General features: G+C 37.5%; 1 protein-coding gene across 1 annotated transcript in view; it reads right to left on the bottom strand.

Moving 5' to 3' along the window:
• Positions 1-18,566, bottom strand: part of TMPRSS11D (transmembrane serine protease 11D) — a 55,923-nt gene that overhangs the window by 15,200 nt on the left and 22,157 nt on the right. Inside the window, exon 4 of the mRNA XM_067036245.1 lies at positions 11,787-11,854. Coding sequence (XP_066892346.1) covers positions 11,787-11,854 — 68 coding nt within the window. The remainder of the gene's footprint in view (positions 1-11,786; positions 11,855-18,566) is intronic.

Here is an 18,566-nt window from a genome sequence, read left to right as displayed (position 1 = left end):
TCAGAATAAGGCTATGTTTCTCAAAGAACTAGGCATTCAGTAAAAACATAGATTAGAAAGAAGAAGAACTCACATCATAAAAGAAAAAGAAGTTTAGTTGTCTCAGAGGTCCAGGTCTGGATGGAAAAAAGTTTCTCCTGAGAATTCATAATCATGAACCTGACTTCATGAAAGTTTTGGATTTACATTAATACCACCTGCATGGTCCCAGACACTTTAAGAAATTAACCAAAAAATGGTCCATGTGATGTCAATCCTCCTAGAGTATCTGATAGAAGCAAATGCTTTGTAGGTATGTATGTTAAATCCAGACTTTATAGGATCCCAGTTACAAAGTGGGATTAAAGATAAGCATACAACCTCAGTTATAAACAATACATCATGAGCTAAAATCAGAATAAGAAGAGCATCCTCAAAAAGTCCACATAATAAAATTAACAGATATTCAGGTAAGTAAATTTGAAATGACAAATGACATAAAAGGGGAATTATAAATATGAGAAAAGTATAGTACTTTTTCAAAACAGGCACGTAAACATAGTCAAACATACTTTTTAATTGAAATGAAAACTTGATGGATGAGTTACACAGAAGAGTAGACAAAGTTGAAGAGAAACTGGTTAACTGAAAGAGATGAAGAAATCACACAGAATGTAACATAGATAAAGGTATGAAAAAGATCAAATAGAGGCTAAGAGACAGGAGACATCTCAAAGTTTACCTAGTGAAATGCTAAAGAAGAGCACAGAAAAATAAAGGAGCAGCAGTATTACAAGAGATAATGAGAATTATCTGGAATTAATAAACACAGTAAGTCTCAGATCGACATGAGTCTGAAGCATACTCAATAAAACAAAACACACACACAGATACATCATAATAAAACTCTGAACTCCAAAGGCAAATGGAAGATTTTCAAACAATAGAGAAAAAACTAGCTACCAAAGAAAGTTTTGACTGAAGGACAATTTCTTAATAGCAGCGATAAAAGGCAGTATATAATTGTATTTTCAAAATGCTGAAAGAAAATTGCTGTCAACTTGGAATTTTATATCCACACTAAAGTATTATTCAAGAATGAGGCTAAAATAAGGACCTTTCATGCATCACAACAAAAACAAAACTAAACAAAAGTGTAGTTTATTGTTCATGTACTCTTGTTAAAGAATTTTTGAAGGAAGTAAGAAGGAAATTGAACCCAGAAGAAGGGTGTTTGTTAGGTACAGAAGACATAGGAAACAAAGAAAATGGTAAACTGGTAATCTAAAAAGACATTGACGGGGGTGGAGTCAAGATGGCATACTAGGAGGACGTGGAATTCGTGTCTCATACAACTGGGGCACCTACCAGGCACTAGTGGGGGACTGTGGGCACCTAAGGGGACAGTAGGAACCCCCAGGGACTGGGTAGGACGTGGGGCCTGTGGGGGAGTGAGGGGGAGGAGAAGTGGAGGCCGGACGGGACTGGTGCCCCTGAAGGGTGGCTGGGGAAGGGGAAGGGATCCTACGCCCGAAGGGGAAAATTGGGGAACTGTTGGGAGGGCAGAGGATCAAGAGGGAGCATGGCCAGGTTTCCCCTGCCCACTTGGGCCACCAGGAACCTGCTGAGATCCCAAGCCTGATCCTCTGCCCACAGAGGCCCCCTTTAACCATGTCGTCCTGAGAGAGTGGGAGGGAGGGAAGGGGGAGCAAAAGTAAAGGCCAGACCTAGGGGACTGGACCCCCTGAGGGGTGGCTGGGGGAGGGGCGGAGTTCCTACACCCAGTGGGACCCATCAATGGTTAGGGGTCCAGCGGCGATGGGGGAGACCCTGGGGGAGATGGTGAGGGAGAGGTGCAAAGGAACAGAAGGGAACACAGCCAGTGCATCCCCTGTCTGCTTAGCAGCTGGGGAGCCTGGTGGGCTCCCAGTCCTAATCCTCTGCCCTCGGAGCCTCCCTTCTGCTGCTCAGAGCCCAAGCCCTGCTCCTACACCCCCATCCAGGGCCCCACCTCTGCACTCGGAGACCCCATCTGAGACCCTCTCCAACGCACTGGGCCTAAACCCCACCCAGACACCCTCACCCAGGGGCCTACCTCTGAACTTCGGAGCCCCACACTCTGGAGGCCTTCCTTTCCACATGCTGCTTCTCCCCTTCCACACAGCTTCTAAGCAGAGAACCCCTGTGCTCCCATGCTTGAATTTTGCCCTGCCTAGGCCCTGCCCCCAGGACTTTTTCCAGCTACGTGGGTCCTGATCCTAGGCCCCACCCCACAAACAAACGTCACCCCCCCACCCGCCTAGGTCCTGCCCCACACTGAAACCCGCCTCTGCCTAAGTTCCACCCCACCTAAACTCCGCTCCCATAGCCAAGGCTTTTTTCTTTTTTCCTCTTTTAGATTGGGGTTCTGTTTTACCTTGTTGATTCATTGTTGTTGATTCTTTCATATTTTTATTTTTCCTAATAAATGTTTTATTTTTAAACTTTATCTAATTCTTTACCTTTTGTTATTGTTCTCTCCTTCTGGCTTGCTTCCCCCACCCACTTTTTGTTTCCTTTTTTCTGTTGTGGTCTTATTTTACATTGTTGAAGTTGTTTCCATTATAGTTTTATTTTTCCTACTATATTTTTTATCTTTCTAATTTTATTTTGTTTTTTATTTTTTGATATTGTACTGCTCCTTTTTTTCTTTTTTCTCGCTTTAAAAATTTTTTTTATTTTTTTACTGTGCCACAAAGCTTGTGGGAACTTGGTTTGCAGGCCAGAGATCAGGCCCAAGCTCCTGTAGTGGTAGCTCCAAGTCCAAACCTCTGGACTAACAGAGAACCTCAGACCGCAGGGAATATTAATCAGAGATCTCCAAGAGTTCCTCATCTCAGCACCAAGACCCAGCTATATCCAACTGCCTGCAAACTCCAGTGCTGGAGGTCTGAGACCAAACAACTAGAAAAACAGGAAAACAGCACCACCCATCAAAAAAAAAATGACAAAAAAATATGTTACAGATGAAGGAACAAGGTAAAAACCTATAGAACAAATAAATGAAGAAGAAATAGGCAACCTACCTCAAAAAGAATTCAGAGTAATGATAGTAAAGATGATCCAAAATCTTGGAAACAGAATGGAGAAAATACAAGAAACATTTAATAAGGATCTAGAAGAACTAAGGGGTAAGCAAGCAGTGATGAACAACACAACTACTGAAATTAAATATACTCTAGAAGGAATCAATAGCACAATAACTGAAGCAGAAGAATGGATAAGTGACCTGGAAGATAAAATAGTGGAAATAACTGCTGCAGAGCAAAATTTTAAAAAAAAGAATAAAAAGAATTGAGGAAGGTCTCAGAGACCTCTGGGACAACATTAAACACACTAACATTCAAATTATAGGGGTCACAGAAGAAGAAGAGAAAAAGAAAGGGTTTCAGAAAATATTTGAAGCGATTATAGACAAAAACTTCCCTAACATGGGAAAGGAAATAGTCAATCAAGTACAGGAAGTGCAGAGAGTTCCATACAGGATAAATCCAAGGAGAAACACCCTGAAACACATATTAATCAAACTTTCAAAAATTAAATACAAAGAAAAAATATTAAAGGCAGCAAGGGAAAAGCAATAAGTAACATACAAGGGAATCCCCATAAGGTTAAAAGCTGATCTTTCAGCAGAAACTCTGCAAGCCAAAAGGGGGTGGCAGGACATATTTAAAGTGATGAAAGGGAAAAACAACCAAGATTACTCTATGCAGCAAGGATCTCATTCATATCCGACAGAGAAATTAAAACCTTTACAGACAAGCAAAAGCTAAGAGAATTCAGCACCACCACACCAGCTTTACAACAAATGCTGAAGGAACTTCTCTAGGCAGGAAACACAAGAGAAGGAAAAGACTTACAAAAACAAACCCAAAACAATTAAGAAAATGGTAATAGGAACATACATATCAATAATTACCTTAAATGCAAATGGATTAAATACTCCAACCAAAAGACATAGACTGGCTGAATGGATACAAAAACAAGACCCGTATATATGCTGTCTACAAGAGACCCACTTAACCTTTGGATACATACAGATTGAGTGTGAGGGGATGGAAAAAGATATGACATGCAAACAGAAATGAAATGAAAGCTGGAGTAGCAATTCTCACTTCAGAAAAAAAAGACTTTAAAATAAAGACTATTACAGGAGACAAAGAAGAACACTACATACTGATCAAGGAATCAATCCAAGAAGAAGATATAACAATTGTAAATATTTATGCACCCAACATAGGGGCACCTCAATACATAAGGCAAATGCTAACATCCATAAAAGGGGAAGATGACAGTAACACAATCATAGTAGGGGACTTTAACATCCCGCTTTCACCAATAGACAGATCATCCAAAATGAAAATAAATAAGGAAACACAAGCTTTAAATGATACATTAAACAAGATGGACTTAATTGACATTTAGAGGACATTCCATCCAAAAACAACAGAATAAACTTTTTTCTCAAGTGCTCATGGAACATTCTCCAGGATCATATCTTGGGTCACAAATCAAGCCTTGGTAAATTTAAGAAAATTGAAATCGTATCAAGTATCTTTTCCAACCACAACGTTATGAGACTAGATATCAATTACAGGAAAAAAAACTGTAAAAAAGTGCAAACACCTGGAGGCTAAACAATACACTACTAATTAACATAGAGATCACTGAAGAAATCAAAGAGGAAATCAAAAAATACCTAGAAACAAATGACAGTGAAAACATGACTGCCCAAAACCTATGGGATGCAGCAGAGTAGTTCAAAGATAGAAGTTTATAGCAATACAATCATACCTCAAGAAACAAGAAACATCTCAAATAAACAACCTAACCTTACACCTAAAGCAATTAGGGAAAGAAGAACAAAAAACCCCAAAGTTAGCAGAAGGAATGAAATCATAAAGATCAAATCAGAAAAAAATGAAAAAGAAATGAAGGAAACAATAGCAAAGATCAATAAAACAAAAAGCTGGTTCTTTGAGAAGATAAAGAATATTGTTAAACCATTAGCCAGACTCATCAAGAATAAAAGGGAGAGGACTGAAATCAACAGAATTAGAAATGAAAAAGGAGAAGTAACAACTGATACTGCAGAAATACAAAGGATGATGAGAGATTACTACAAGCAACTATATGCCACTAAAATGGACAACTAGGAAGAAATGGACAAATTCTTAGAAAAGCACAACCTTCCAATACTGAACCAGGTAGAAATAGAAAATATAAACAGACCAATCACAAGCAGTGAAATTGAAACTCTGATTAAAAATCTTCCAAGAAACAAAAGCCCAGGAATGGATGGCTTCACAGGCAAATTCTATCAAACATTTAGAGAAGAGCTAACACCTATCCTTCTCAAACCCTTCAAATTATAGCAGAGGGAGGAACATTCCCAAACTCATTCTATGAGGCCACCATCACCCTGATACCAAAACCAGACAAAGATGTCCCAAAAAAAGAAAGTTCCAGGCCAGTATCTCTGATGAACATTATATGCAAAAATCCTCAACAAAATACTAGCAAACAGAATCCAACAGCACATTAAATGGATCATACACCATGATCAAGTGGGGTTTATCCCAGGAATGCAAGGATTCTTAAATATATGCAAATCAATATGGTACGCCATATTAACAAATTGAAGGATATAAGCCATATGATAATCTCAATATATGCAGATAAAGCTTTTGGCAAAATTCAACACCTATTTATGATAAAAACTCTCCAGAAAGTGGGCATAGAGGGAACTTACCTCAACATAATAAAGGCCATATTGGACAAACCCACATCAGCATCGTTGTCAATGGTGAAAAACTGAAACCATTTCCTCTAAGATCAGGAAAAAGACAAGGTTGCCCACTCTCACCACTGTTATTCAACATAGTTTTGGAAGTTTTAGCCACAGCAATCAGAGAAGAAAAAGAAAAGGAATCCAAATCGGATAAGAAGAAGTAAAATTGTCACCGTCTGCAGATGACATGATACTATACATAGAGAATCCTAAAGATGCTACCAGAAAACTACTAGAGCTAATCAATGAATTTGGTAGAGTAGCAGTTTAAAAAAGTAATGCACAGAAATCTCTTGCATTCCTATACACTGATGAAATATCTGAAAGAGAAATTAAGGAAACACTCCCATTTACCATTGCAACAAAAAGAATAAAATACCTAGGAATAAACCTGGACAAGGAGACAAAAGATCTTATGCAGAAAACTACTAAGACACTGATGAAAGAAGGATGATATAAATAGATGGAGAGATATACCATGTTCTTGGATTGGAATAATCAACATTGTGAAAATGACTATACTACCCAATGCAATCTACAGATTCAGTGCAATCCCTATCACTACCAATGGCATTCTTCACAGAACTACAACAAAAAATTTCACAATTTGTATGGAAACACAAAAGACCCCGAATCGCCAAAGCAATCTTTAGAAAGAAAAACGGAGCTGGAGGAATGAGTCTCCTAGACTTCATACTATACTGCAAAGCTACCGTAATCAATCATACAATACTACAGTATGGTACTGGACAAAACCAGAAATATAGATCAGTGGAGCAGGATAGAAAGCCCAGAGATAAACCCACGCACATAAGGTCACCTTGTTTTTGATAAAGGAGGAAAAATATGCAATGGAGAAAAGACAGCCTCTTCAATAGGTGGTGCTGGGAAAACTGGACAGCTACATGTAAAGGAATGAAATTAGAACACTTCCTAACACCATACACAAAAATAAACTCAAAATGGATTAAAGACCTAAATGTAAGGCCAGACTATTAAGGAAACCATAAAGGAGATGAAAAGACAACCCTCAGAATGGGAGAAGATATTTGAAAATGAAGCATCTGACAAAGGATTAATCTCCAAAATATACAAGCAGCTCATGCAGCTCAATGTCAAAAAAACAGACAACCTAATCCAAAAATGGGCAGAAGACCTAAATAGACATTTCTCCAAAGAAGATATATAGATTACCAACAAATACATGAAAAGATGCTCAACAACACTAATCATTAGAGAAATGCAAATCAAAACTACAATGAGGTATCACCTCACACTGGTCAGAATGGTATAATCAAAACGTTTATAAACAATAAATAGTGGAGAGGGTGTGGAGAAAAGGGAACATTCTTGATCTGTTGGTAATGTAAGTTGATGCAGCCACTGTGGAGAACAGTATGGAAGTTCCTTAAAAAAGTAAAAATAGAACTACCATGTGACCCAGTAATCCCACTACTGGGCATATACCCTGAGAAAACCATAATTCAAAAAGTGCCATGTACCACAGTGTTCATTGCAGCACTACTTACAATAGCCAGGACATGGAAGCAAGCTAAGTGTCTATCGACAGATGAATGGATAAAGAAGATGTGGCACATATGTACAATGGAATATTACTCAGCCCTAAAAGCAAACAAAATTGGGTTATTTGTAGTGAGGTGGATGGAGCCAGTCTGTCATACAGAGTGAAGTAAGTCAGAAAGAGGAAAACAAATACTGTATGCTAACACATATATATGGAATCTAAAAACAACAACAACAACAAAAAACCCACAAAGGTTCTGAAGAACCTAGGGCCAGGACAGGAATAAAGACACAGAGAATGGACTTGAGGACATGGGAAGGGGAAGGGGAAGCTGGAATGAAGTGAGAGAGTAACATTGACCTATATACACTACCAAATGTAAAATAGATAGCTAGTGGGAAGCAGCTGCATAAAACAGGGAGATCACCTTTGTGCTTTGTGACCAGCTAGAGGGGTGGGAGGGAGACACAAGAGGGAGGAGATATGGGGATATATGTATGCCTATAGCTGATTTGCTTTGTCATGCAGCAGAAACTAACACACCATTGTAAAGCAATTATACTGCAATAAAGATGTTTAAAAAAAGAAACACCCTATATGTAATGTGGTATATTGGGTTGGATCCTGAAATGGAAAAAAAGGACGTTAGTGGAAGAACTGGTGAAAACGAAGTAAATCAGAGTCTAATAATGTACCAGTGTTAATCTCTTAGTGTTGACAAATGTACCATAGTTATGTAAGATGTTAACATTAGGGGAAGCTAGGTGAAGTGTATGTAGAAACGTTCTGTACTGTCTTTGGAACCTTTCTGTAAACTGAAAATTATTCCAAAATAAGATGTTTACTTAAAAAAATAAGTAAAATGACATTGACAGTATAATTACAGTGACTTATTTGCAGGTGTTACAAATAAGGTGGAACTAAAACAGTAATACGTGAATAACAGTTCCAAGTTTCCTGTATATTTGGAAGAAGGGTAGTGGATTAAACCAACTCTCCTTGTTTGTAAGACTTTTTAAGAATAATCACTAAAATAAGATAAATGGAATGTAGAACTTGTAAGTTAGTAAATGGAAAAAAAGAAAATGAAGAAAATACAATCATACAAGAGAAGGCAAGATAGTAGAAAAAAGCATTAGAAAAACCAGGATGAAGAATATAAGATGATATGGAGGAAATAAATCCAAATGTAACTGTCATCACAATAAATTGAAACTGACTAAACTCTCTAGTTAAAGGCAGAGATGGTCAGAATGCATTTGAAAATGTAATCTAGCTGTCTTCTTGTTTTAGGAGAATAATCTAACCTGTAAGGATATATGAATGTTGAAAATGAAGATAAGGTATGTTGAAAAAGAACCATAAGAAAGTCAGTGTAGCATAATAGTATCAGATATAAGAGATTTTATGATTGAAAGACATTAATTAGTGATAAAAAGGATTAATACCTTGCTAAAAGAAATAGTTCATGAGACAGATATAATAATTCTAAACATATAGATGCTTGATAATATGTGCTCAAAATATATTGAACAAGGAGAAATAGGCAAATCCATAGTGCTAGGTTTTATTTGAATGACATAATTACTAAGCTTAATTGGAAGGAACAGAATTCCTATTATTAAGTATAATAGGGATCCAGAAACAGACTCATAGACATATGTAAACAATATTCTATAGAAGTGGTATCACAAATCTGAAGGAAAATAAGTTATGTAAAAAATCAAAAATCTTCCTCATGTCACACACAAACAAAGCACTTGAATAGGAACACCAAAAATTTAAAATTTATAGTCAAATACGGGAGATTTTCTTTATATACAAGAGGAGAAAGGATTTCTTAAGTAAGACATTTTACAACTGATTTTCTACAACAAAAGATGCATATACAAAGTGTTAAAATAATGCTATAGACACGGAGAATGTATTTGCAACTCAAAGTAACAAATGTTTGGTACCTCCTATAGACACAGAACTCCTGCAAATCAATAAGTAAAAGACAAATCATAGAAAAAACCCAGAAAAGATGAATATGCAATTCAGAGAAGAGGTATCTTTAGTGAATAATAAACATGTAAATAGATACTCAAACAGGACTGTGTTTTATACTTCATTTATTTGATCTTCATATCAACTCTATCAAAGGGTCATGTACCTTCCTCTTGGGAACTGTGAGTAACAAACTCTTTTCAAAAGTCATCATCTCCTGATTAGTTGGCCTTACTGTACCTCAAATTTTCTATTGATACAGTATATTTTAAAACAGAAGGGGAAGGGAAAAAAAGTGGTGTGTGTGTGTGTATGTGTATTTCAGACAGAGGGAATAGCTTACATAAGAAGATCTTGAGGTTAGAGAGAGTGAAGAACTGAAAACAGTCTAGTGGGACTTGCGAGTAAAGAACAAAGTAGAGAGTAGTAAAAGACTACCCCAGAAATAGAGATGGTAGGAGAAAACCCTATATAGGAAGGTTTAGTAAACTTTATATAAATATATATATATATATATATATATATATATATATATATATAAGGAGACATATATATATCAAGAATACATATATCTTTGATGCACATATATTATACATGTTTATTTATATATGATATTTGACATATCATAAGGGTAAGGAATGGTGGTTAGAAGAACTTTAAGCAAATACTATGTTTAGCGTTTCATTTCAAAAACATCTTTCTGGTTGCTGTGTAGAATGTGGAGTGGAGCAAGACTGCAGGAAAGGAGACTCATTAGGAGGCTGTTCATAGACAAGGAGAGAGATGGTTGACAGTAGTGTGTTTGAAGTTATGGATCTTAAACATAATTAAGAAATAGAATTGTGAAGGTAAGATGGTTGGATGTGTGGGCTGAGGGAGAGATAGGAATTTAGAGATAACTCATATTTCTTTCTTGAGCATCTGGGTTGAAGGTGACACCGTTGACAGAGGTAGGCAATACTAGAAGAGTAACATATTTGGTGGGGGAGAAATGATAGGTTCTGGTCTGGACTTATTAAAGTTGCGTTGTCCAAGATAGCCATATGATGATATCAAGTAGATGGCTGTGTATATTCACATCTCGAGATGAGAAGTGAGGACTAGCCCAGAGATACAACTTTGATAATAATTAGCATATAGGGGCAATGAAGCCCCTAAAAGGAGCTTCAGTGTGAACTGAGAAGATGAGAGGCTTACAGCACAGTCTGACAACATTTGAGGAAAAGAAAGAATAAGAACTAACAAAATTGAGAAGGAATAACTTGAGAGATAAAAGGAAAATCAGGGGTGTGTAGGGTCATAGAAACGAAGGGATGGTACTATTTCAAAAAGGATTGAAAACTCAACAGTGTTAAATACTGTTGAGAGGTCCAAGAAGAGGACTGATATTTCTTTGGAGTTTGTGATTCAGATGTCATTGCTGAATTTGGCAAGAGCAGTTACCATTTTGTGGTGAGGTCAGAAGCCAGACTGCAGTGAAGTGAGAAGTAAGTGGGAAGTGAACAAAAGGAGAAAAAATTGCAGATTCAGTCCTACAAGTATTGCAAGCTAGTGGCTGGTACAGAGAATTTCTCAAGGAAGTACTAAGGTGAATGTGCACTGAACTGACTGAAATGCATTTTGGAAAATGTTCTTCCTATGGATTCTTCTTACTTCTTGAACTCCTTAGCAAAACTTAACTGACCAGAGCTCTATGCTCCTGGGTACTTAACTAGGTGACTCTTCCGATAATAAGAAAATTAATTTTCTTGTGGTATTAGTATTTGAGAAAGAATTAGTATAATTTCTCTCCCTTCTGAAGAGCTTTTGTATATTATTTGAAGGATTGAACAATATAGACATTTGAGACATTTATGGTAGGGTCAGTAAGGGTGGCTATTTTAGTTGGTAGGGATATCACATTACATCACAAAGATAAGTCCATATTCAACTAAGGTAAGAATGGCAAATAACTAGCTTGTGTGCTGTTACTTCTCCTATTATTAATTCATAGCACACACGTCTGTATTTGGCCACAGCATCCTTTATATTATAGCATTCCAGGCAGACAAAACACAAAAAGCCACTTTTGGTGTTGGTTTAGTGTTCCAATCGTGCCCAGGACTACACCATTGCACATCTCCACAAGGCATTGTTTGCTACATAGACTGCATTGTGAATAGTTATCTCCTGGAGTTACATAATAGAATAACCCTGTTGCTGTACCTTCACCCAACTCTCTCTCTACCCTTTCCTCCTTTTCCCACCAAGAACTGAAGTAATATGGTTATTTACATTAGTAAGTAGACCGTATGTGACATGTTTTGGTTTTTGGCATTGGTTTTTAAACTGTCCATGATACTATTTTCATAATATTGCAACACATTGTGTGAACGTCTCATTCATTATCTATGGTGTGAACAAAATCAAATGCACCAAGCTGTATCTATGCTTATAGATATTTTTTGTTGTAGTTCCACTCACCTCAGTCTGACAACATGAACTTTGATGAACTGTTTTCTTAAATTTGACTCTTTGAATGTTCTAGTAATCTGTAGAAAGAAAGGAAAAAACAACCTCTCTGTAATTACCATTCTTTCTCTGCTTCCTCTTTCTGCCCAACCTTGCAACATGGTTGTTAATGGGGAGTTGACTATGTTAATGAGGAATAGAGAGTTCAGTTTAGTTCAGTTCCATCTCAGAACACATGGGAGCAATTTAGGCAAGTTAATAACGTTCTGATGCAGTGCCTGTTTCTTCTTCTATTACACAAAGATGATAATGGACAGGATGCATCTTCGCTAGAAGCCATTCTAAACATACCAGATGTTTTGCTAAATGAGAGCCCACATTATGTGATTTGGTGGCTGTTCCCAAAGAGGTGGGCGCATGAGCCAACCCAACACTAGGTGAGTCCACTGATACAATTTACAGTGTGTGATCCTGCAACAACTGTTCTTAAATCGGTAAAACCAGATTTAAATGAGTAGCAATGGAGAGCTTGGTGAGAAAGAGGAAAAGAAGTAAAGGGCAGGCTTTTCCTTATTGTTTCTGATTAATGCCTAAGCAACATAAGTTATTTTTAGCATCAGTTGGTATTTCCTGACCTAACTTTAACTTTCCCCCTGAATCATTGCTCAGTGCCAGCAGGGATGGTCCTCTTGAGGTATAAGGTTTAACTTCACAGTAAACTAGTAGTGAGTGATTCTGTGACTGGAACAGTTCTGCCAAGATGCAGGGTGAGATGTACTGAGCTTTCATAATGGGGAGTGGATTCTGTTGGCTTGTACTGTGAGGTTGGACTGAGGTGGGGGTGTACATGAAACGGTGAAGATGGGGAAATTAAGTAGCATGTTGAATATTATATTAAGCCAGGATTTGAAGCCAATTCTTCTTGAGAATGTAAAGTTTATGCAATCTCTATTACACTGCATTATATCTTATTTTTTCAGTATCCATTCTTTAGGCTGATATCAGACCAACCAGTTGTGATATAAAATAAATATTTTTCTTTCTAGAGGCCTTGAACATTTTTAAGAGTTATGAGGCTGTTAGTTTTTCAAAATAATTTCCTTTTTAAAAAATTCAAGAAGTACTAGTAAGTGTTAAGAAGAAAACAGAAAGTCACTCAAAATTCTATGATCTAGAATTAAAGAATGCAATCATTTGGTGAGTCATATTCTAGTTAACTATGTAGAAGGATAGATTTTAATGTGTTTACTAATATGGTATATTGTAGGAGGGAGTTTAATAAACTGATTTATCTTGAATTTTACTTGACTTTAACAGAAGTAAAAGGAACTGACCTAAAACTGAAGGAGTTGCTAAAATTTAGATGTTTCTTGTAATTATATTTTAATTCATGATTTGGTATTGCATCAGCATGGGCTACACTGGACCAAAATGTTAAAAATCTAATTTAATTATGACATTTTTGTTATGTGGAAAATATTGATGTAATTTAGTGAGGACTAAGGTAATAAGCAACATAAAGAAAGCAGGTTGATTAATTGGTTGATATCCATATACAAGGATAAAAGAAGAGGCCTACGGATATGAATCCATATTTCATAGAGTGGGTGAAAATTTTGTAGTCTCTTTCATTAGAACTTATCAAATACTTGGTAGAAAATAAGTGAGCAGATGCTTGAAGAGGAAGCCAATAGGAGAGTGGAAAGTGTAGTAGATAGGGGACACAAGAAAAGTTAGCTTGCTATGAGAACCTGAACGAATCTTTTAAACTTTCTTCCTCTCAGTTTCTTCAACTGTAAAAGGAAAACAGTCCAAAGTGTGTTTAAAAAATTGTTCTGTACACAGTTGTTAGCTCTTCTCTAAATGTTTGATAGAATTTGCCTGTGAAGCCATCCATTCCTGGGCTTTTGTTTCTTGGAAGATTTTTAATCAGAGTTTCAATTTCACTGCTTGTGATTGGTCTGTTTATATTTTCTATTTCTACCTGGTTCAGTATTGGAAGGTTGTGCTTTTCTAAGAATTTGTCCATTTCTTCCTAGTTGTCCATTTTAGTGGCATATAGTTGCTTGTAGTAATCTCTCATCATCCTTTGTATTTCTGCAGTATCAGTTGTTACTTCTCCTTTTTCATTTCTAATTCTGTTGATTTCAGTCCTCTCCCTTTTATTCTTGATGAGTCTGGCTAATGGTTTAACAATATTCTTTATCTTCTCAAAGAACCAGCTTTTTGTTTTATTGATCTTTGCTATTGTTTCCTTCATTTCTTTTTCATTTTTTTCTGATTTGATCTTTATGATTTCATTCCTTCTGCTAACTTTGGGGTTTTTTGTTCTTCTTTCCCTAATTGCTTTAGGTGTAAGGTTAGGTTGTTTATTTGAGATGTTTCTTGTTTCTTGAGGTATGATTGTATTGCTATAAACTTCTATCTTTGAACTACTCTGCTGCATCCCATAGGTTTTGGGCAGTCATGTTTTCACTGTCATTTGTTTCTAGGTATTTTTTGATTTCCTCTTTGATTTCTTCAGTGATCTCTATGTTAATTAGTAGTGTATTGTTTAGCCTCCAGGTGTTTGCACTTTTTTACAGTTTTTTTTTCCTGTAATTGATATCTAGTCTCATAACGTTGTGGTTGGAAAAGATACTTGATACGATTTCAATTTTCTTAAATTTACCAAGGCTTGATTTGTGACCCAAGATATGATCCTGGAGAATGTTCCATGAGCACTTGAGAAAAAAGTTTATTCTGTTGTTTTTGGATGGAATGTCCTCTAAATGTCAATTAAGTCCATCTTGTTTAATGTATCATTTAAAGCTTGTGTTTCCTTATTTATTTTCATTTTGGATGATCTGTCTATTGGTGAAAGCGGGATGTTAAAGTCCCCTACTATGATTGTGTTACTGTCATCTTCCCCTTTTATGGATGTTAGCATTTGCCTTATGTATTGAGGTGCCCCTATGTTGGGTGCATAAATATTTACAATTGTTATATCTTCTTCTTGGATTGATTCCTTGATCAGTATGTAGTGTTCTTCTTTGTCTCCTGTAATAGTCTTTATTTTAAAGTCTTTTTTTCTGAAGTGAGAATTGCTACTCCAGCTTTCATTTCATTTCTGTTTGCATGTCATATCTTTTTCCATCCCCTCACACTCAATCTGTATGTATCCAAAGGTTAAGTGGGTCTCTTGTAGACAGCATATATACGGGTCTTGTTTTTGTATCCATTCAGCCAGTCTATGTCTTTTGGTTGGAGTATTTAATCCATTTGCATTTAAGGTAATTATTGATATGTGTGTTCCTATTACCATTTTCTTAATTGTTTTGGGTTTGTTTTTGTAAGTCTTTTCCTTCTCTTGTGTTTCCTGCCTAGAGAAGTTCCTTCAGCATTTGTTGTAAAGCTGGTGTGGTGGTGCTGAATTCTCTTAGCTTTTGCTTGTCTGTAAAGGTTTTAATTTCTCTGTCGGATATGAATGAGATCCTTGCTGCATAGAGTAATCTTGGTTGTTTTTCCCTTTCATCACTTTAAATATGTCCTGCCACCCCCTTTTGGCTTGCAGAGTTTCTGCTGAAAGATCAGCTTTTAACCTTATGGGCATTCCCTTGTATGTTATTTATTGCTTTTCCCTTGATGCTTTTAATATTTTTTCTTTGTATTTAATGTTTGAAAGTTTGATTAATATGTGTTTCGGTGTTTTTCTCCTTGGATTTATCCTGTATGGGACTCTCTGCACTTTTCGGACTTGACTATTTCCTTTCCCATGTTAGGGAAGTTTTCAACTCTAATCTCTTAAGATATTTTCTCAGTCCCTTTCTTTTTCTCTTCTTTTGCGACCCTTATAATTCGACTGTTGGTGCATTTGATGTTGTCCCTGAGGTCTCTGAGACTATCCTCAATTCTTTTCACTCTTTTTACTTTATTCTTCTCTGCTGTAATTATTTGCACGATTTTATCTTCTGGGTCATTTATCCTTTATTCTGCCTCAATTATTCTGCTATTGAATGCTTCCAGATAATTTTTAATTTCATTTTTTGTGTTGTTCATCATTGTTTGTTTGCTCTTTAGTTCTTCTAGGTCCTTGTTAAACATTTCTTGTATTTTCTCCATTGTATTTTCAAGATTTTCGATCATCTTTACTATCATTATTCTGAATTCTTTTTCAGGTAGACTGCCTATTTCCTCTTCATTCATTTGGTTAGGTTGGTTTTTACTTTGCTCCTTCATCTGCTGCATATTTCTCTACCTTCTCATTTTGCTTAACTTACTGTGTTTGTGGTCTCCTTTTCGCAGCCTGCATGTTCGTAGTCCCTGTTGTTTTTGGTGTCTGCCCCCAGTGGGTAAGGTTGGTTCAGTTGGTTTTGTAGGCTTCCTGGTGGAGGGGACTGGTGCCTGTGTTCTGGTGGATGAGGCTGGATCTTGTCTTTCTGGTGGTCGGGACCTCGTCCGGTGGTGTGTTGGGTTGACTGTGAACTTATTATGATATTAGACAGCCTCTCTGCCAATGGGTACAGTTGTGTTCCTGTCTTGCTAGTTGTTTGGCATGGGGTATCCAGCACTGGAGCTTGGCGGTCGTTGAGTGAAGCTGGGTCTTAGCATTGAGGCAGAGATATCTGGGAGAGCTGTCACCGGTTGATATTATATGGGGCTGGGAGGTCTCTGGTGGTCCAATGTCCTGAGCTAGGCTCTCCCACCTCAGAGGCTCAGGTCTGACACCCAGCTGAAACACCAAGACCATGTCAGCCACGGGGCTCAGAAGATAAGGGAGAAAAAAAAGAAAGAAAAAATAAAATAAAATAAAATAATAAAGTTATTAAAATAAAAATTTGAAAAATTATTAAAGTAAAAAAATGTAATTTAAAAATAAAGAAGGGAGCAACCAAAGTAATAAACAAATCCATCAATGATAACAAGTGCTAGAAACTAAACTAAGATAAACATAAAAATCAGAAACTAGTCAGTCTCAGGCAGCAAACTCCAAGTCCACATGTGCTCCCAAAATCTACTGCCTCAATTTTGGGATGATTTGTTTTCTATTCCAGTGTTCCACAGATGCAGGGTACATTGAGTTGATTGTGGAGATTTAATCCACTGCTTCTGAGGCTGCACAGAGGAATTTCCCTTTCTATTCTTTGTTCGCACAGCTCCTGGGGTTCAGGTTTGGATTTGGCCCTGCCTCTGCATGTAGGTTACCCTGTGGCATCTGTTCGTTGCCCAGATAGGAGCGGGTTAAAGAGTGGTTGATTAGAGGGCTCTGCCTCACTCAGGCTGGGGGAGGGAGGGATATGGAATGCAGGGCATGCCTGCGGCTGCAGAGGCCCACATGACGTTGCAACAGCCTGAGACCCTGCTGTGTGTTCTCCCAGGGAAGTTGCCCCTGGATTACGGGACCCTGGCAGTGGTGAGCTGCACAGGCTTCCGGGAGAGAAAGTGTGGACTGTGCTTGCATACAGGCTTCTTGGTAGCTGCAGCAGCAGCCTTAGCATCTCATGCCCATCTCTGGGGTCCACACTGATAGCTGCAGCTCGTGCCCGTCTCTGAAGCTCGTTTAGGCAGTGTTGTGAATCTCCTCTCCTCGCGTGCCCCAAAACAATGGTCTGTTGAGTCTTAGGCGGTTCCAGACATTTTTCTGGATTCCCTCCCAGTTTAGTTGTGTCACACTAGCCCCCTTCAGGCTATGTTCACGCCTCCAACTCCCATCCTCTCCCTGGGATCTGAACTCAGAAGCTTGAGCCTCAGCTCTCAGCCCTCACGCACCGCGGTAGGTGAGCAGACAGGACTCTCAGACTGGTGAGTGCTGGTTGACACCAGTCCTCTGTGCGGGAATCTGTCCGCTTTGCCCTCTGCACCCCTGTTGCTGCACTTTCCTCTGTAGCTCGAAGCTTCCCCCACCGCCCATCCCCCTTTTCTATCAGTGAAGGGGCTTCCTAGTGTGTGGAAACTTTTCCTCCTTCATAGTTCCCTCCCAGAGCTGCAGGTTCCATCCCTATTCTTTTGTCTCTGTTTTTTTTTTTCTTCTTTTGCACTACCCAGGTACATGGGGAGTTTCTTGCCTTTGGGGAAGTCTGAGGTCTTCTGCCAGCATTCAGTAGGTGTGCTGTAGGAGTTGTTCCACATGAACACGTATTTTTGATGTATTTGTGAGGAGGAAGGTGATCTCCATGTCTTACTCCTCCGCCATCTTGAAGGTCTCTTTGACAATACTATCTTTGAATTCTAGAATAGCCTAGAATCCTCAAACCTCAATAATATTCATAATCGATAAGAATTGAAGTGAGATATGGATTATTTAGGTAAATTCTAACAAAGTAACCATCATTAAACTGGTTAATAGATGAGGTCATACGAAGGGTAAGACATTACACATAGAATGTCTATAATTGTCACATATTTTTCATCTTGAGGGGGAAAAGATCTTATTAGCTACCCCATGAAAGTAAATCAACTTATTTTCAGTACCTTCTTACTTGGTAGGTATATTTTTTGTTTTGTCTTGTATTTTAGTATTTAATGATGAAATTACATGAACAACTGATGAGGTGGAAGCATCTCTCACATACCTACTTCATATCATTTCTCAATAGGTACAGTTTTGTTCATAATATTCATGAGCTGAATAATAATAATAATGTTATTTTGTGATTTCAGTCACCCTTCAGTTACAAACTTTCTTTTCTGTTTAATGGAAACTCAGTTTTCAAGAAAAGGATAAAATACATAGTAATATGATCTATCTATTACTACAATACTCTTCAAATTTTTTTTTTTTTTTTTTTTTTTTTTTTTTTTTTGCGGTATGCG

This window comes from Kogia breviceps, chromosome 6 (assembly GCF_026419965.1).
Source record: "Kogia breviceps isolate mKogBre1 chromosome 6, mKogBre1 haplotype 1, whole genome shotgun sequence".
Taxonomy (NCBI): Eukaryota; Metazoa; Chordata; class Mammalia; order Artiodactyla; family Physeteridae; genus Kogia; species Kogia breviceps.
This window is presented reverse-complemented; position numbering and strand designations above follow the sequence as displayed.